Source organism: Triplophysa dalaica, chromosome 20 (genome assembly GCF_015846415.1).
Source record: "Triplophysa dalaica isolate WHDGS20190420 chromosome 20, ASM1584641v1, whole genome shotgun sequence".
In the NCBI taxonomy this organism is placed as follows: Eukaryota; Metazoa; Chordata; class Actinopteri; order Cypriniformes; family Nemacheilidae; genus Triplophysa; species Triplophysa dalaica.
The window spans coordinates 7,812,070-7,833,188 of record NC_079561.1 but is presented as its reverse complement, the minus strand read 5'-3'; the positions used below and the strand labels follow the sequence as shown (position 1 = coordinate 7,833,188).

The 21,119-nt window shown below is 39.6% G+C and overlaps 1 protein-coding gene across 2 annotated transcripts; it reads right to left on the bottom strand.

Annotated features, from left to right (window-relative positions):
* Window positions 1-1,235: 1,235 nt before the first annotated feature.
* On the bottom strand, window positions 1,236-16,969 carry wu:fa11c10 (protein FAM110A). 2 transcript variants are annotated; one of them, XM_056733919.1, is made up of 2 exons: window positions 16,830-16,969; window positions 1,236-4,586 (listed from the first exon to the last, which is right to left on the bottom strand). In XM_056733919.1, the coding sequence occupies exon 2, from the start codon at window positions 4,101-4,103 to the stop codon at window positions 2,760-2,762; it is 1,344 nt and encodes a 447-aa protein (XP_056589897.1). In that variant the 5' UTR covers window positions 4,104-4,586; window positions 16,830-16,969; the 3' UTR covers window positions 1,236-2,759. The 2 variants fall into 2 exon arrangements, with proteins under 2 accessions (XP_056589897.1, XP_056589896.1); XM_056733918.1 differs by lacking the exon at window positions 16,830-16,969 and adding an exon at window positions 10,508-10,624.
* Between the last annotated feature and the right edge of the window lie 4,150 nt (window positions 16,970-21,119).

The following is a 21,119-nucleotide window of genomic DNA, read 5'->3' as shown; positions in this document are numbered from 1 at the left end:
AGCAGCTGGTGTGCGAGCAAATATGAGCGTTTGTCACTCCCACAGCATCCTCTCTCTCTGTTTATGTGTTCACTGCACACAGGAGAAAACTATAAACACGCCTCACCTCAATTCAACCCTCTGGAGATCTCTGGGGACCAGGACACATATTACAGATATAGTTCAGCCAGAAATACAAATTCTGTAAAAAATTTTAATAGGACTTAAGTCTAATTTGTTTTTTAAAATATTTCTTTAATTACAACCTCTCTCTCCTTTCTTACTCATCCACAGGTTTGTAGGAGTTTGTAGGTTGTAGTGGGAGCTTTAGAGCTAATTGGCATGCAGTTCATAACACCTCTCATCCCTTCATCTTCCTCTTTTGATTGTCAGCAATCACTTCCCCTGAGCTGCAGCATATCTATCTCATTTCTCTCTTCACCGTCACACAGCTCTCCCCCCAGCCATAATTCTCTGTTTGTCTGCTGAAGGTTGGTCATAATTCACTGGTGATTGGGGCAACAGCCTGCCAGTGCGACACCATGTCTTAGCCTCGTCCTCAGGGCACCATATTTACTTGATTACCTCTCACAGGAAAGACAGCACTTTGAAGTCCGTCCTGATACATATAAACAAGCCAACAGGTCACTGGTCTAGCACAGATTCACAAGCAGGCTATCACAGGGAAGTTAAAGCAACAACAACAAAAACTGTTTAAGGTCATGATGAATAGCATTGTAAATGTTCAGTTTCTAAAGGTAGGTTTGTAAAATGCATTATCCAAGACACAGATTTGATCTTTTGATCTTATTTGGAGTACAGCATTTATTGCAAAATATTTGCTTACTTAATCTGTGTTAATTGTACATGTTCAATAATGCATAACATTAAAACATACAAATTAAAAACAAACCCTTTTAGACTCTCATAAGCCTTATAAAATAACTTTCAGACTAAACAACCCCTTTATAAAAAGACAAGTCAATATGTCTTGGATCTGTTCAATTAAAGTTTGGGTCTTGTCTTGAACTGGGATGTAACTGTTACCTTTATTTAATATGCTATGTCTCATGGGATATTCACAGAGTGAAAGCATCCCGTCTGACACAGGATCAAGAAATCAACTTGCATCAATTTGAAAATTTGATTACATACATTTATTTAATTATTTAGTAATTTTCGGTATATTGTGGAGCCCTAATTTGTAGTAATGTAAAATAAGTTTGTTCATATTGATAATAACGAAAATGAGAAAGTTACTTTCAAAAACATATGTTTATTGACATTTTTTGCATTTTTTACAATTTTGCATTTTACTTTTGCAATTGTGTCAATGGTAAACATCAGAGAACAAGCAGAACATCCAGTTATACTTCAAATAGCTACTTTACTGAACTGTTTAACGGTCTGTACCTTTGTATTCATACTTTCTGTGCTGGCAGAGCAAATATGCATTTATGGCTATAGATGGATTGCACAGTCAAAAAAATTTGATTATTGCGACATTAACAATGTAAAACTTAAAAAAAGCCAAAGCCTCATGACCTACGGCCTTATAATTTGTCTTTGTGCACCGACTCAATCAACTTCTGTTAAAATAACCTTTACCGTTCTTTTGACTTCAACTGTGAAAACTCCACAGCAAATAGATTTAACAGCTTTGATTACCACAAGAGTATGGAGCCAAACTCTCAGAATTCAGTCGCTCAATTCTTTCTGCTCTGTCACTCCCTACCTGCCATGACATTACATCCTCTTTAAAACGTTAACCAACAGAAACAAGCAGAAGGAACAGTCACAAACAACAAACCCACACAAATCATACGCAAGCATTATGCTGGATGGAATGTATGCTCATATGTTTGGAATGCATTGTTTGAGAGTGCACATCGTGGAACTGTGCTTGTGCCACTTAATACAGCTGTAAATCCATGTGTGCACGCTGACAAGAGGCTCTCACATGCTGCCTTTTTAAACTTTAAACAAATTTTCAATAAAAACAGTCAACCAGACATGTTTTTAGAGGAGCATTGCAGCCTGGAAGCTCTGAATTCTTCACAGTATCTCAGTCTCGCCTTCATAAACATCTCAACCGTCTGCCAAAAAAATGTATGAATTTGACACCTATGAAGCAAAAGTGTGTGCAGGGGTTTGAGTGTGTTCACATGCTTTATGTTAGTGTGTATTGGTACTTGCAAGCTGTATCTGTGGTCTTGTTGTGGCTTATAAAACACGTCCCTGAGGCCTATCACAGACACTATGACCTCATTACACAAGCATTCTAAATAGCTGTCAATCAATCTTCAACAAATTCATTATTTCTTTAAGTACCTGCTTTGTTCCATTACTATGGTTTCTAGAGAAATTAGCTTAGGCCACGGGTTCCACAGCACTGCTGTTTAGTAAAGACTTTGTACCTGAACAGCACCAGCACAACAGATCGACTGCTGCTTTCATTATCACCATCATCATCGTCCATTCAGTCACACTTATAATGCTTTTAACATATTATTGCTAATGTCCAAACGTATCCATGTCACAGTGCTAAAAGTCAGTTTTCTGATGGAGATACATCATCCTTGCAGTTCAATCCAAAAGATGAATATTCTTTGTAAAAAACATCATGAACATTATCTAAATACAACCAAAACAAATATTTTTAAGAGCCTTCAAACATCTTAAAAGTTTAATAAATATTCTGTGTGTGAACGACTTCTAGAATGCTACAGCAAGTCTCATTTAAATGGTCTCTGTCTGGTACTTATACTGTATGTATAGAGCTAGACGTTGGAGATGTTTTGCGAGGTATCCCGTGCTTGTCTGATTCCATAAAGCCACTTAATAACACGGGCATTCCTCTCTATGACAGAGATCCCATAAGGAACACGCTCACTAGGCCTGACAGCCCCGTCATCTTCGTCATCATCATCCTCCTCTTCCTCTCCTCTTCGTCCATCTCCATACTCTGAGCTTGGGGTACTAACACTTCGAAGCTTGGAAACAGAAACAATGTCTGAACTGGCTCGTGCAAAACGCTCCACACCACCCATACCTTCTACCTCCACGGGGTCCAAGCCACAGTAATTGAAGAAGCGCTCCAGGTCGGCTGTGGCCCGAGAATAGCGGTCACTCAAATCAGACTTGGAGCGGTGGAGGGTGGGGTGTTTCCGGGTCGATCCGGGGCGTGATCCTCGTGAGCTGGCTGAGAGACGGGTGAAGGCGGGGGAGGCCGGGTGTAAAACTCCAGAGCGCAGAAGCAGAGGGCTGGGGGGCAGGCAGGGGGATGGAGGGTGAGCAGACACGGGCTGGTGCTGAGCTGGATGTGTGGGAGGAGAGGGTGCCTGTGGCTGGGCTATCTGTGGTTGAGCCTTTTGGGTCTGTCTGGGTTTAGGTTGTAGAGGCAACCGCGGCTTTCTAATCTCTGCCTGGGGACGCACATCCACCCGTCTCACTGTTACAGAGTTCGGGGGTCCGTAACTAGCTTGTGGCACGAGTCTGGGAGCCCTGGCTGGAACTGGAGGTGGTCTTTGATTGGGTACTGCAGATATTGTCTGGTTGTTAAGAGGAGAGGAGGTGCGAGAGGAGGGAAGGTGTGCTTTGAAGTTGATGCACTGCTGGGGTTCCGCAGACTGTCCACTTCCAACACTGTGACCCCCAGATGAGGGAGAGGAAGCAGAGGGAGACAGCGAGGAAGCAGTTGGGGAGGAAGAGAGTGGCCCATCGCAAACATTAATTAGGTTATTTAGGATGTCCAAATTAAGTTGAGGTCCTCTGCACATGCCGTGTTCCGGTCCTCCGTTCTCTGCATCGAGTAGCCGGCGAGTTATTTTCCGTGCTGGTGGAGTGTTTATCCGACACTGCATAATCATGCTCGGTGATAACAGCGGTTTGCGGATGATTGGCGGTTTTACAGGCTCTTGCTTATTGAGAGCTACTTGCTGACTCTTAACGTACTTGGGCTTGTCTGCTTCCAGACGTTCTACTGCACTTAACTTTCGTGCTCCCGGCTCGGGAGCCCTGCGGAAGTAGTCCGGTCCCTTGTTGAGGATGCGGAAAGGCATGGCGGAGGTGAAGGGCCTCCCAGCAAGACGGCCATCTGTGGGACGAAGGGTCTCCACAGGCATGATGGGTGAGGCCGAGATTAAAGATGATATAAAGGCTAAGGGTTGAAGTTTTCCTTGCGTTCAAGAATCCCCAAAAAGTCTTTTGTATTCACACTTTTCTTTATTCCTTCTCTTTTGTGTTTTAAGCTCTTTTCCCCACCGTCAAGGGCTCCTTTAACTTTCTTACCAGTTCGTACACTCCTGCTGCTGTTGCTTTTACTCTTTTTGTGTGTGCCGGCCTCTTGCCTCTATTATCTGTTCTCTCACCAGTCCAGCTGATTGAAAAGAGGCTTGTGGGAAGGGGTCAAAAAGGGTCACATTCCACATCAGTCCGACGGAGTGACCCACCAGGACAGGGCAGATCCTGAAGCAAGCGCTGATGCCGAGAGGGTTTAAAGAGCAATGTTGGTGCAGTCTTTTCTTCTCACTCTCTGGGTGTTTCAGAATTGAAAAACACTCCTTATAAACCTGAGGATCTTGTTCTTGTAATCCTGGATAGGTTTCCTGGTGAAACAAGAGAGAGAGAAAGATACTGTCAAACATGGATAGGCAAAGAAAGAACCTCCTACAGCTCCCTCTGCTCCACATACATAAAAGATACTGGAACACTCTAGAGCGAATGGGGGCAGACATTTGGTTTTAAAACGTTGTCTGGCCCCTCCCACTACACTCGTAGAGGCTCCAGATGCTGCATGTGCGAGCGACCAATCAGAATGGTGAAACGAATTCTGAACATGAGGGGAGGAGAAAGGAGTAAGCCGGCAGCCGGGGTCTTATTGGCCGACGGCTGTGATTTTGACCAATTGCACCCTTCCCCCCCCACTCACAACAAATCCTCCTACTTTATTTTCATTCAAATGCGTTTCTTTCAAAAGGCACAAAAAAGAAAAGGCTGCACTAGAGAACAGCTGCAATCTTGTACATTCAGTTGCATCAAACAGTGCCGTTGTATGAAAATATTTAAATGTCCTCTCGCCCGTTCCACTTGTTCTGTGTAAGCGCCTTGTGCACTGTCTTTACAGAGTACAATATGGGGAGATTATCATGTTTTATATTCTGGTCCCAGACTAGATCTAAACCAAAGCTCATTTAAATGCTTCTAAACCACTCATGAGCATTCACTCCTCTTGACTCAGACAAGCAGGTTTCATAAAATGCCGTAAACCCTCAAAAAAAAGAAAGCATTGCTGTCAAAAAATCACTGCAGCCTTTTAATAGACTCTTCTCTTATTCTCTTGTAATGCTTTCATATTCTTTTGATCCTCAGTGTCAGGAGAGTGATAGCAGTTCTCTCATTTCTATCTTTATTTTCTTCTGTTACGGTTTTCAAGTTTGGATTACATCATCAAGTGCTGAAAGGTTTGTTCCTTGCCTCTTATAATCATATATATCAAATACCAATTTAATTTTTTCAGTGTGTCTGGGCCCTTGGCCGTGTAATGACACTCTCCATTTCTTACTACACAAAAATGCAAGGGATTCAAAAGCAAGTAAAGATAGACGTTTTCTATTTTCAAGCAACACTATGTAAAAACCTAAATATAGACTCAAACTCTCATTAAAGAAAAGAACTGCCTGTAAAACAAATTTCATAACATCACGTGAAAGGGATTGAAAAACAGATTGTTGTGCTACAAAAATTTAAGATGTTGTCATGTTGTTCAAAAACTGTATGTCTTTTTTTCTGTGTAACACAAAAGAAGGTATTTTCAGAAATGTATGAGTGGATTTGTGTCCATACAATGGGGGGCAGTGTTGTTCGGCTACCAACATTTTTCAAAATATCTTCTATTGTGTTCTGCAGAAGAAATGAATAGGTTCGTAATGATATAAGGCAAGGTCAAAATGATACGTTTATTCTCGAGTAAACAAGCCCTTTTACACAGTATGCAGACACTGTACTAAACATAAAAATGACGAGAGTTTTTATAAGCATAATTATTTTGATATTCTTTTTGCTGATGATATGGGCAGTGACTGAATGACCAGCTCTTTCACAACATATATAACTATATACAATATGTGACAGATTCAGGAGACTCAATAAGCAGAGAAATAGGTAATTTAAGAGTAGGTTAAGAGTGGCATTAAAAATATATTTTGTTACTGAATCAATACTGTGAAAAGAGAACCATTTAAACTTGCTTGTCATGGATCTGTCGGCTTTTAAGAGGCTTATGGACGAGTAATGCAATAAATGCATATCCAGGTCAAATTCTTTGATGCGTTTAAATGATGCACACACACAGCTGTCTCTCAATGGCCAGTCTTTTAATAGAAGCCGCAGTTGTTCAGGATCCTGCCATGATGCTAGGGGTGAGGCAGATCTAGTGTCCAAGACCCAAAATGGTCAAAAAATCATTCCTTCCCCTGAACATCTTTGTATTCCCTAGCTCTCCACTGGCCTTTACCAAGCATCAACACAGAGTAAACATCTTCCAGAGGACCGAAGCTACAAGCATATACGGGTTGCAGAGAAATAGCAGAAATTCTGTTCCTGTTGAGTCATCAGGACCACATCCAGAACATTTTTTAGTCCTCTCTCAAAAGAATTTAACTGCCTTGGGCAGCAGTGAGATAATCACATTTTCATACCTGGCTAATGATATTTTCTACCCCCTAAACCAGACCCTCACACAAGCCTGTGGAAATCATTACAAAAAAACCTGATCTGGCATTAAAAAAAAGTCTAATGCAAGCTCTGATTTACTTTAAAGCAAAAGTCAAAATCACGCTCACCTTACAGACAGTGATCCCAAAACCATTAGTTTGTTTATATGTCATGTAAGATAAACCCCCTAAAAACACATGCAGACACATAAATGGAATTAAAGGTCACAGAAATGTACATGGCATAAACAGACTGAGCTTTGGGCACGAGTGTCAACGGACTGAGATAACAGAAGGCTTTCAACGCTTAGCCAGCTGGACCCAGAACGAGTCAGAAATATACACGCACATCACGTTAGACTGCCACAACCACAGAAGCACACAGACATCTCCAACGTAAACCTTGTTGAGCACAAAATAAAGATCTGGTCTTGATTTCTGGGAGCTACTGATGTAATGTTCCACAGTGTTTAGTGGTAAACTGTTGGTCGACCCATAAAAAACGTGAACGGAAAATATTTGTTAACAGCGTGAGCATGCCATCTAACAGTAATGTTTTTGTGTCCTTTATAAGTGGCAGTATTCGTTTAATTAGCATTTAATGAATTGAGTTATGCTTGATAGGTGGAAAATGTGATGCAGTCTTAAAAACCACAGAGCGAGTGCATCAGAAAACGACGAGTTTGGTCTGAAGCTGAAGAAAGAAAGTAAAAAATGACTTCACTAATTTTGGCTAAAAGAAATCCCGCAATGTAATTAAAGGGGAGTTGTGTGCGACTGGAAGCCGTCTGCTACTTTTAGACCATCTATCAATAACTACTGGGACTACAGGCCAGACAAGACTGATACACGTGAGATGGGAAAATAAACACAGTTCCTGATCCCACCAGCACGGAAAGATCCACCGTGAGTCACCTGTGTGCTCATGTTACAGTTACTCTTATCATCCTCAGGCTAAATAATGTTATCTTCTCATACGTCTATATTTCGGAAGATTGTGTAAACTTTGTCAGGTATTAAGCAAGGGCCTTGCAAAGAAGATCTGTCTCAAGTCATCATGAGCAAAGAGGAAATCTCGGAATCTCGCCCAATATGAGCCATTCTGCCGACAAAGCTGAAATCATGCAAATAAATGAGTAAAACAAGGACCAAGGTACTATGACCTTTTGAAGAGATATGGTGAGGGATTTTTCAGTTTGTCCACCCTATTCTGAACTGATAGTTTAACTGCCAACATATGGAAAGCTGATAAGGATTTTGTGATAAGATGATACACAATTTACACAGCAACAGCCTCATTCCATGAACTACTTGCTGTCTCGCAACAAGAAGCTCCATATAACTAACTTTTTGAGACGGTTCTCAATTGATTCATTGATAATGGATTTCTTAAGCTGTATTTAGAGTAAATCAAAGTAGCAGTGCCCTACGGGGAAACCCATTTCCCTGACCGCAAGCTGAAAGATTTGACCTCTTGCACTACACCGTATGTGGTGTTAGGCATAAGAAGCTAACTAATATCGATCCCAAGGGTTTTAATTGCATTGACAGACAAGAGTCACACCTCTCACTCCACCTAGCTCACCCACTGCAAGAAAGATGCCCCTGGGGATTTAACCCTATAGCCTGATAACACTTACACCAACTCCATCCATAACTCCTGCACGGCTCTATCAGTGACAGACAGCAGGTTAATATGGGTTATAAACGGCATTCTCTTTTCAATGTGTGCCAAAGCACAGTACAGCTGTTTCCCCTCCGTTCACAGAAGGCCAGGATGAGCTCTCAACACAATTTCATTAAAGTGTGACAGAGTCGGTATTGTTTTGTACGCCACACGACCAGATCTGAATACAACGCTGAACGGTTGGCTTACCCCCAGGATACTGTCAGCTATACATATTATCATCTGCCATTTGTAAATACAATGGATCGCTAAAGAGGTGTGAATACAGCTATCTTTGGCATTTATCACATACACAAAACAATGTGACCGTTCTCACTTCTCAGTTTGTTTGTCATCTGTTTTGGCAGGAACAAAGCCAGTATGATCTGAGCAAACAGTCTGTCTAAAACATAGGATGTATGTATCTTTAAAAAGCAATGATTACCTCCGAATTTTTTTCCAAAACAAGCATTCGAAAATGTAGCCTCATAGAGGTGTGTTAGAGATGAAAAGATGAGAGAATGTGATTGGTCTGTTCTTCATCTCTCACTTTGACTTTAATAAGTTAATCAGATGAGGGAAAACAGTCCATCTGTATTTCACAGGCAGGCCACACACTATGACCTCCGATTCTCTACATTTTACTCCCTTGTGCTCTCCAGATAAGACCCATCAGATCCCTGGAGTTTTCAGATCAGGTTAAAATATCACTGTAGATCAGGACACTCTTTCACAACAATAGCATTTAGACAGATGTATCTGACCCTAGGGGCGATCTGTCACTTACACGATTATTAGTGATGTACCGTCACCCCTGAATGAAGCTATGTAATACCAGCTGTACACTTGAGCGAGGTCATTGTAGGAGCAGAGGGCAATTTAAACCTAAAACGGCACCCACTTCGAATCAGAGTTCAATCGCCTTGGCAACATCCTCACGGTTTTGTCACTGGTAAAAAAGAAAGACGCTCACTGTCGTATTGATCAAGTAAAATGACAGACAAATGGCCCGATCATCCCTTAATTACAACCACAGCAACCCTTTTCTGTGTCAGGCTCATCTCAGGAATTCATGACTCCTGAGTCTTTTAAATGGATTCTGACCCTGCTAGTCTTCCACAGAATACGGATAGTCACTCAAGTTCTGTACACTGAAGTCTCACAGAGATGCACACCAGCATACAATTTCATTATTATATTATGTGTGGTACATGCTACACAAACAGGAGTGCTAACTGATGTAAAAGCACACGTGTGTACACAGTTTATAATCACAAAGATGAGGTGGTTTTAGTGTCAGCGCGGCCTCTGCTGTCCAGCGTGTTGTTTTAACCCTACTCCACTGTTACTACCAATTCCGCTTTCCCACAACCAGGAACACACAACACGCGCACCAAAACAAAACAAAAGGACAACAAACATGAAGTGACAAAGTTGAACAAAAACAAGAGCACACAAGCAGAGGTCACATATTAACCCAGTTTGACCAGTAACTAAGCTGGAATGAGTAAATGGATCTCAGAGAGATAGAGAGAGGAATTTTTTCCCGTATGAATATGCCGACCTGCCATCACAAATGTTGTTTTTATACGAACACACTGTGACTCAGTTCCTCAATTTTTAGTCATTGTTTTTTTACACAATGTTGACCCACAAAACAACAGCACACAGGAGCCAAAATCTAACACCACCGCCTATAACAACTAAGCATGTATTTATAAATGCAAAGCAACATATACAATACAAGAATAAAGGACTTTGGAATAACTGGAATTTACATGTATTTAACTGAGCAAAACCTGACAATTACAAAAATTGTATACATCCTACATTCACACAGTTCCCATCCCAGTGATCTCTTATAAACATTCATTACGCTCAACTGGATAATCAGTCCAGCCTCAACATGCTCAAATTAGACTCACTAGAGACTCACATCCCCTATAAATGAATGATGAAATGACAGAAAAATACTTAAACACTGTCATTACCATAAAGCATCTTAACAAGAGTTATACAGAACACAAATACACACGCTACAACAGCTTACATGCCTTAAGCATTATCCCACACAGTCAACACAAAGTAACTCTAGAGATAATGCAACTAGTTTTACAGATACATGGAAGCGAATCAATGCTTAACTTACCAGATATGTAAGAAATCTTTGTTTTGTGAAAGCAGCTTTAAACTGTGGAGCCTCTTGAAGGACAGAGCTCAGCTGAAAATCGGTGCTTCAGTAAATGTGTGAGAGTCTGTGTGTCTGTGTGCGAGCGAGACAGTAACTCAAATACTCCTCCTCCTCCCTCTTTCCAACATAACTCCTCCCACACCACCCTTTCAGGAAGCGCTGTGCTGGAGTAGCAGGAAGAACAACACTTCCCCACAGACACATCAACATTCATTCAGATTAATTCAAGTGCCACTGTCTCTGCTTTTGTTTTATTTACACGACCAGCTTTATATTCCTTTACATATTTTTGGCGATAAGTCATATCCGATTGCTTCTAATCCAAGACTTCCAGATTCAGTTCCTAGCTATTTGTGGTAGTCATTTCCCAAAACGCATCTCAATAATCTTTTCCCACAAGCAACCTGAAGTCTATATTACTGTAGAGGATGTGATTGTGAAGCATCGGTTGGCTTTATCAAAGTGTAAACAGTGCTGCAGAAAACAAAAGACAAGCAACGGTGGTCATAAGGATATCCTGTCATTAGGCTAAACAATTTCAGGGAGATCTCCAAGGAATTACCTGCAAAGAATCATCCAGTATGACTGTTTCTGTTCTTGGAAGCAATCAATTGAGTATTCGTAATGTCTTGGCTTTCAAAATATGAGTCTGGGTTTTACAGCACTGACACAAGATTGAAAAAAGTACTCCCAGACGGATTGAACTGGATCCAGCTCACAGAAGAGGAAAAGAATACAAGTCATAAAACTACCTTGAATTTTTACCGACCAAACGCTGTCGGAGACCTTAAAACGACAGTGCCCTGCACGCAATTTGTCAAGACTCCACCTCTCCATTTACCAGGATTAAAATAGGATCAACCAGATTATTCAAGGAGTGGTAAAATGAAGTCTGTACCTTTGTGTGGTATAAATAGGAAGAAGTAAGGGCAAGTGTCCTTCACAAAACAGATAACATCTGCCAAGCAGATGCACAACAAACAAATTGGTCTTAACCCAAACACCTTCTCCTCCTCACAGCACCGGTTCTATTCATTCTGTCAGGTCCAGGTGTGGATTCTTATCCATACACTTGGCTGCCTTTGAAACCCACACCCTCATGCCAAGGGGGCATACCTGAGTCATAGCGTCACCACAATACCCACAAAATCAGCGCCTGTGGATATAGTAACAGATCTCTATGGGAATGGCTGTAACTCTGCCTGTTTGGAGGGGCTGTCAATTTTCAACAAGTTGGTTGGGAAGTATGATACATGTTGAAAATGACGACAAAGACCACATTCTAGTGTTAAAATAACACACCTGAATGTGGCGCTTAAATTCTACAATCATCACAGGCTGTCATCACATTCTTTTCTATTTCTGTCGATAGCATTAAGTAGACATTAAGCTGGATCCTCTCAAAGGCCTCTCATCTCTCACCTTCGTATCATAACTTCATCTCTGAACAAGTTCTTGATATGTCTGGTGGAGCTGCTTACAACTCAAGATCAACGCTAATGTAAAAGAGCCTGACTGCCCTGTTTGGCACATTGGTAAAGCTGTCAGCATGGATCTGTACGGTGTTCATCTGAGCTGCTGAAGAATGGCAGTGCTTTTGAAAGAAAGGATTATGAAGGCGTGCAGGATTACGGCTGCAGTCCATCTTTCATTCAGAAGATCACAGACCACGCTGCAGGCTTTGTAGAAAAACTCACACACAGCCAAACTCCTATATGGACATCTCCTTTTACAACTCGCATTACATGCAGACATGCCCAAACAAGCTTTCACACCACTATATCAGTGGTATACTTAAATACTTAATCAATTGACCATTCAAAGGTCCCTTAAACATGTTCCTTTGGCATATATACAATATATGGAACTGCGCAGCCCTCAACCGCATAACACACCCAAGACGCATTGTGACTATACTGTGTTTTCATTTATTTTCCATGTTGTGCCAGTAAGTGCAAATCAAAGTGGAAACACAGTGGAATGGAGGGCAATCCAATCACATGTTAATGCAAAGGGGTAAAGTGGGGCAAAGAGTCAATAACAAACTATCGTGAGGTCACTTATCAGAATGAAAGTCGTTTACATATTTAACGCTGGTGTTTGAATAAACGGGGCTCATTTGCATATGGTTCACATACCTCATCAGAGAAATACAGAGAGACAGCTATCCGTCCTATTCCTGCTCACTTCAAGGGTGCAGTAATACATTACAAAAATAGGATTTTATAAAACAAAACACTTGCTTCAACCGAGTCACATTAACAGAAAGCTTACACGAAAATAAAAGCATGTATGTAAAGAGAGGCCAATCATGGGTTAATGGATAGACATTCAGAGCAGAGCGGATGCAGGCCTGCCATACAGAGGTGGCAGCCAGCAGCTTTCTCACGTGCAGGAGGGAAGCTCCTCTGGAAAGGGTGGAGGGATGGCTGGACAGGAGCTGTGGGCGGGCATTTCAAGGGAGAGGCATGAAAGAGCCAACTCACATTCCTTAAAATCTAGAGATTTAGAAAAGCACTACATGAGCATGTGAGGAGAAAGGAAAAGATTGGTCACGTTTGGAAGTTACACTGGAATCTGTATTTAGTCATATTGCATACGGTTGGTTTATGTGGCTTGCTTTTTACAGATCAAATATTCCATAAGGAAAAAAAAATGTTAGTATGGTTTTACGGTACATGCAATAAACAACAGCGTACACTAAAATTTCACTGCTTATATTAAATTATATTAATATTTAGAGCTTGATATTTCACATCGTCATATAGTTACTATCTTACAGTATGTACTTTTATATCGCATAAGTGTATAGCATTTATAGTGCAGAATTGCAATATGGTGAAATTCTTTCTGCCCTCAGTTAGGCCACAGATTGAGCAAACTATATGAAGCTATTGAACAAACTATATGAAAAAATATTTACAAATTATGTGGGTCATAGGGAACAGTCAGCATCATATTCTGAGAGGTCTGTTTGCATATATATACATCCTGTTAATAACCCCTCGGCTATTTACAAACAACTATGCCTTAGACCTTATATATTCTGTAATTTGATACCAACTGACAATGTTGCTATCATGATATAATAGCCAAAAAAAGTTGACACCTGCCTTAGGCAAGTTTAAGAAAACACTCACGGAGCCTTTAGGCAGTCAACCGTCAACTATTACTGAGAAAGATTATGGCATTTACGGCTTCACGTGGCTAGTCCTAAAGGGTTTGCTTTTACCAGCAGTGCATGGTTAGTTTGAGAAAAACAGGAGAACACAGCAGACTATTTACTAATCTTAAAATCCCCCATACTGACAGATTTCCACTTACGAATGGAAAATTGGCCTTCAGCAATGATAAACAGTCATCATGGAAATCCACAAAACACAGCAACGTGCTGATGAGGAGAGACCAGTATCAGACACTGTTATGACATCCAGAAAGAGTCCACATTTCACAACATTATGCGAGTAAGGATGATTTCCACAACACTGACCTCAGCAGTAATACTCATCAACAACAACAACAACAGAGTGGACAAGTAATATCCACCACATGCAGAACGAAATAACGGTAATTTCTAATACTCCGCCCTAAAACATTATTTTAAGCCCTATTCTATATGATATATGACTAGCTTTCAGCATTTGAGACCCGCCTTCGGGGATCTTCCTTTGTCCGTTTCACAGGGGAGTTTGAGTTTCCAATTTGAAACAACAAAACGGGAGACTCCCGACCAAAAGGCAGTATTGGCAGGTATGGATATGACCCAGCACCCGAAATAATATCAAAACACTTCAACACAGCATCCATTATTCGCAAATGGTGGATAAAACCTTGAAAAAGATATGAGCCCGCCAAATCACACAGATGAGACTAATCACATGACCTTGGTGTTTGTCAAAATATGGTAGGTAAAAACTGGGGGACTTTTTAAAAATTACAGACATGGCCAATTTGCACTGGATTAATATCAAAGACAACCTCTGCAAATATTACAAATGACTAGAGATCCCCATGCAATATTAATCCCGTGCGAATAGGGCCTTAGACAGCTATTTTACAATGCTGTTACTTTTAGACCCTTGTAAACCCTTATGAACAAGTATTATGTGCATTATGTAATGTTCCCCACTGAGCAAGAATCTAAAAGGTACATTTAAAGGATACACTGCCATTTAATGAAAATTCTGTCATGAACTACTCACCCTACAGTCGTAAAATAACCCTAGGACTTCCGTTCTTCTTCAGAACACAAATTAAGCTCACAGCGATATAACCGAAATTCATCACTTTGAATGATTTTATGGGGGGAGTCAGAAAGCTCCTGATGACTTCATACTGCCACAAGGACACAGTGTTGATAGTTTTGAGGGGAATCAACATCTCAAGGGCTTACTGATAGTCTCTGTTTATTAGGCTAGAACAGGAGATATTAAAGGTAGAGTTTGTAAGAATTATAAAGTATAGGTAAAATATCCAAAAACCACTAAGCCACTGTTATATATTTTGTCAGCTGAGTACTTACATTATCTCTAATTTTTCCAACTGCTTTTAAAACCTGAGAAAATTGCCATTCTAAACAGTAGAGCGGGGCCGTTTAGTCGCCTGTCATTGGCGTCATATCCGCGTTACCCTTTGTTACCGCCTTTACTGACGTAGCAGCCGCGTGACACTGTCGTAGACAGATGCGGAAGTAGTTTGTAACGTTGGTCCTTCTAGCATTATTGCAAATGATGTGGGTACGTTCAAAATAACTTTAACTATGATTGATTTGAACACTTAAAACTGGGCAGCGTTATCACACCATCGAATTGGACAATTACTGTAACATCTATGACTAACAATTTAGTTTTAAACCTTACAATACTCGGGTCTAATTCATTATAATGAAATAAAATGATTTCATCAAATGCTACATTTTAAAACTTTATAATTTTACCTCTTCCGCTAACATGATTTATCGTTCCTGTCTGATTGATGTATCAGCGGTACAATCAGCGGTGGAGTTGAAGACAACATATCCCATCGTTCCACGCTTCTACACAGCGTCATCAAGCTACGCGATTGTTGTTGTTTTGATCGTGCGCCCTCTAGCGCCGATCTCTACAAACTGTGCCTTTAACTTTAAAACAATTACAAACATGACATTCAAAGTAAAACCTCAGTTGTAAAAAAAACGTTCAAGAAAATGTTTTACATAATACCGCTGTTGAGGTCAAATGCTAAATGACTAGATATTAATGTAATATGAAACAATTTTCTCCCAGACAGCACACAAAACATGCTCATCCCAAATATCAGTAAACTGAAAAACATATTCTGCGCCCTAATGTATCATTTTACAAATGCTGCAATCAGGTCAGAGGACATCTTTCTGTGAGTGACAGCTGTTTCACATGGCATACTACAGATAGACCATATGTGCAGGCATTCATACACACTCTCCAAATGATGAAAGCCATAACAAAAACATGCTTCAGTGTGTTTCAGCATTTCTACACAAAAGTGCCACAAAAGAGACTTCTGTCAGAGAAAAGACAAATTAAAACACATTAGCTCAACCAAAAACCATTCATAGGTATATATACACATATTTTTGTAAAATTAAAACTAAACAGAAAATGATTGATGATTCATTTTCTCAAAGAAACTGATAAGCAAAAATGATCTAATTAAAATCAAATATCAAAAGAACATAATATGGAATAGTGTCCGCAATCAAGATGAAAGGTCAAAAACAACACAAAGCATATTAATAGAGAAAGTTTATGTGACCTTTACAAACCATGCTCTACCCACCCACATCGGTCCCATATTTAAAATAGTGCAAAAGACACAAGCTTGAAATGGATAGGAAGCACCTGTGTCACTTCATACTTGTTTAGACAATTTGTTACTTCAGGGAGTAGAACTTCAGTCAAGGACACTACACTTAACAGAGAACTTGTGCAGAGCTGAAGACCTTCAAACGAGGCCTCGCCCTTGGGCGACACTTTTAACAATATCGCACATTCAGGTTCAAAGATCTTTACTGCATCGTCCTCCATTAATAATATTGCCGCCCCACCCATTCGAGACATAATTACACATCTTAAACGTTCTTTATATTAAATATATTTAAACCACAAACTGAATGTAACATCTGATATCGTTAATAGTTATTAACAGTACTTATTAAACATTGAGAAATATGCACTGCCGTTTTAAAGCCACAGACTTGAATACACGTTGTTTTAATGACTCAAGCTGTCATGATTTACGTCGCAATAATTCATACACTCACCTTCACAAACGTGCAGCATTTCCAAGGCAAACATTAAATTAAGTTGTTATTATTATTATTAGTAGTAGTATTATGGCGTACAGCCTTATTTAATTTGCTTATCGCTGAGCGAAGGTACGTTTTCATAGAAGTTGATGGAACACGCAGCACAGTGGGCAAATTTAATTTCTGCGGGGAATATACCACAATGAGTTCGTTATATTTGAGGGTTTAAAACAACTGTGAGAAAAAGTAGGATATAATCATTCAAATATGTCTGCATTTCTCACCCAAATATAAAACTTTTTAAATGAGTATGTTAATATAAAAAAGAAAAACATATTTTGGGACGCTTAGAGTGTTCATGCGTCTACAGAGGGTTTTGAACACCCCCTCATTTCGCAAATGTGGTATGAGCCGAATCACGCTATTGGTCCTTTCACAGTTTGGAAAACGCAGGACAGTTTCCAGGGTAACAGCACTCCAGTCCAACATATTACGTACGTAGTTCTGCCAATGCAGGCGGTTTATTCAGTAAAATGGAAAATAAACAAAACATCTTGGAAAATAATGTTTTTCATGTTAAATACTTTTGCTTTTTTACCATTTATACCTTCATACCTTCATAGTGTGTCGTTTCCAAAGTTTTTAACCATTCTGGAAGGTCTGAATCATATATCATCATGTATAAAGCATTAAAGCATACAAAGAGGGAAGAATTATATAGAGATAAATGACTTAAAATGAATACAAAACAACAGAAGGAGTTTAAAGATGCATTCTGCCAGCGGCCCTAAAGTTTTTTGCTGCTCAAATTCACATTAGACCCATTAAAAACACTACAAATATGATTTACAACATGTACAATAACATTCACTGGGTGGTTAGCGATGTTTCTGACTTACTAAATTGCAATACATTGAATACATCATGTGTGATGAAGTGTAATGGGGGATGGGGTTAATTCATTAACTAGCACAGATTCACATTTTAATGAATGTATACAATGGGGCTATTGATAAACTAGTCTGGGTTAAATTGAAAGAGATTTAATTAACTCATTTGGTTTAGAGCCTTTCACTTTTTATATCCTGTTTATTAGCCTTTGTCAGCCGTATAGACTTACTGAATGACTCAGCTAAAATTATGTTATGTATTAAGTTCAATTTAGTTTTAAAAAAAACTTTTCAATAAAATGAAATATATATAACTTATAACTCTTGTCCAGATAAACAAATGAGTTTTCTATGGGCCTTCCAACGTGTTTTATCCTCGTTTCAAACACCTAGTTACAAGACCCATTTAAATTATAATTATGTTTAAAAACTTTTTTTGTAGGAATCAATCTTAAATGCTGAAAGAGTAATAGTTTGTTGTTGTTGTTTTTTGAATGAAAAAGTCATCAAGCTCATTATTTTTCTTACATTTCAGAATATGTTGAGCAATGAAGACTAACATAATTGAATAAGGAAGCTATATAAAACAAAGAAATACACATTGTACAGGAAATATGTTACAACAGTAAACTACAACTGCTGCTGATATACGATGTGGTTACTGAATATGTAATTATCTGTAGGAACAGAAAAAAAAAGAGAGGCGTATGAAAATGGCAGGGCCCTGATCTTTAAGCCCCTATTACTCACTCCCATTCGGTGCTGTGAAGGGCCAAATGCAGTTTGCATCTATTGTTCGATCCCTGATTTAACTGTTAGTCATGCCTGCTCTGTGAAACAAAGACACGCTCCCCTGGGCCATGAACCTCAACCGTCAATCGTCTCCCATTACAAACATGTCTCATTGAACTCGAGGCAGATCTGTCGCTCCACATAAAATAAACTAGTGGAACAGTAGTCGCAGTTGTCAAACAGAAATGTGTGGCTCTTAAATGTTGACAACAAAAGAGCCCACAGTAATGTGAATGGTTTGAGTTATGTAATCTTTTTACCTTTATTGTTAAGCTTAATTGTTTCTTTTTCCCATTAACAGGTTTGCGTCACTTCTGAGAACACGTGCCTCATGACGCTCTGGAGCACAACACTAAATCATGTGAAGAGGCAAGGTATTGTCTGTTTTCAATGACTTCCAGCTAGCTGAGCAAGGACTTCATCTTCTGCTTCTTCTGGGTATATAATTGGTCACAATTAAAGGGGAGGAAAAGAACACCTCTAACACACTGTTAATGCTTCCTTCACTGTTTTTCTTAGCTTTTACCCTTAGAGAATTATTGAGGTGTGAAGATTTTTCAGATGCAGTGTCTGTCATTTGTCGCTGAAGATATTGTCAAAATGGTATAGCTTTTCTATATATGGAACACTAACCCTATCTAAATCCCTCTATCTTACCAAACCTCATCTAATTTTGGTCGCTCAGCATCTCTTCCTTGCATTGAATCAGAACCTGGCACATCGCCAGCCCAGGATGCTGCTATTCAATCACGAATGACAGTCTCTCTCTGTCACACACACCATTACATTCTCAAGAAAACAAGAACTATTTTCCCTTTTCCTAGACAACTATTCATAGCACCCTGTCTGATTCCGATTGGATGATAGACCCATGGGAAAGAACCCATGCATAGGAAATAAGGAAAGTTTTCTTATCACTTATTCGCCTTTATCTCACCGTTTGAAACAAAGAAGAAAAGGTGAGACCGAGAGGAGTGGCGAGATGAAACATTTAAGATAAGTTTAGAAACAGAGAACAGAAAGCCACTTAGTATGTGTGAGATGCTTCATAGATTCAGGGATTTTTTTTTACTAAATAGTCATAAATAATCATATTGTTTAGAAATGTGTTACCTCTGTTTTGTCAAATAACTAAGACTAATGACTTATAAATCCATAAAGATTTCCGCCTGTCCTTAACACACCGCCTCTCCACGGTCTCTGGTGTTCTCCTGCCCTGTCCCTATGGAGTGGGCCCACCCATCAGGACCATAACAGAGGGATCAGCAGATGCCAGACGGCAAAGATGAAAAACTGAATTAAACAGGTTCAGCCACCCCAACCCCCAACACACACAAAACAACTCACTGTCACACACATACACCACCTACTCTTTCTCTTTATCTGGAAATAGACACAATGGCTCTACAAAGTCAAGGCTGCTTCATGTTCATCTGTATAGTTCTTTTTTGCCTACTCATACACTAGCTATAGCACACGTGCATACAAATCTGAAACACTATTGTGCCAAATGTATTGTTGTTTGTAAAATTAGGGGGAAAACTTGAATGACACCTATTATGTTGTGTGTTATCAAACTTTACACTATAATGAATGCAAGTGGAAGTAGAGAGATACAGGATACTCACTGTGAGCTTGAGTTTATTTTTATGTATGCGTTTGGTAGAGTGACTTACTGTTAATTCGAGCTATCCATGTTTATGTAATTTCTTTTCCATGATGCCATGACCTTGGTGTTGGTACCATCATACACCACCAGTTAGGCTAGAAGAACAATATAGGAGTAAATTACGAGCAAGGTAAACAAAATATCAATTTAAATCTTTCATTGGTCGGCCAAACAGGGAGTCCTGCCCCAAATGCATGGCATTTATGAAGCAGATGTTGCCGTGTCTGGTCGGCAGGGAAGGTCAAACAAACAGGGTGTTTTAGGAAATCAGCCTACAAATGACTTTCTAATTATTCTCTATGCTTATATGTCTCTCCATGTTGCGCTGTAGGATATAAAAAGTATTTGAATATAACTAAAGAGACATGTGGCTCCGTGAATTTAAGTGCCACAATTAACATATTTTAACTGAAAAGTGGAGTATGTTTAATCAGGGAATAGCAATGCTGTTTCGCTAAATGTCCTAAATTTCAGCCCGCTAAAACTTAAGTATTCTGGCATATAATAAGAAACCCATTCATTATATCAAATTTATATTACTTTAAAGATCAAATTCTTTCTTCATTTCCTTTCATCTTTTCCTAAACAACCCATCCCACCAAATCAAATCCTCTTTCCTTTTCTCATCTCAACAAACAGCTGCTGTCCTTCTCCCTATGACAGGAGATACCCAGGAGAGACAAGGGACGAGTGTGACTAGACGCTACAGGTCAGAGGTCGATACTGCATATGCCAAATTTTCCATATGGAACATCAGTTATGTAAGTGAGCACATATATCTACAATTATCATACACGTACAATCAATAAGACACTATTTCTGTACTATAAATATATATATATATATTTGCGTCATTCTACCAAACCTGTGCCATTTGTGTCCTCAGGGTATTAAACTGTATGTTTAAAATTGCATGAATATTAACTTTAAAAGAATAGAAACTTACATTTTATT

Excerpts from the sequence above, each read along its gene's own strand:
- wu:fa11c10 (XM_056733919.1), bottom strand. The coding sequence starts at position 4,103 with ATGCCTGTGGAGACCCTTCGTCCCACAGATGGCCGTCTTGCTGGGAGG.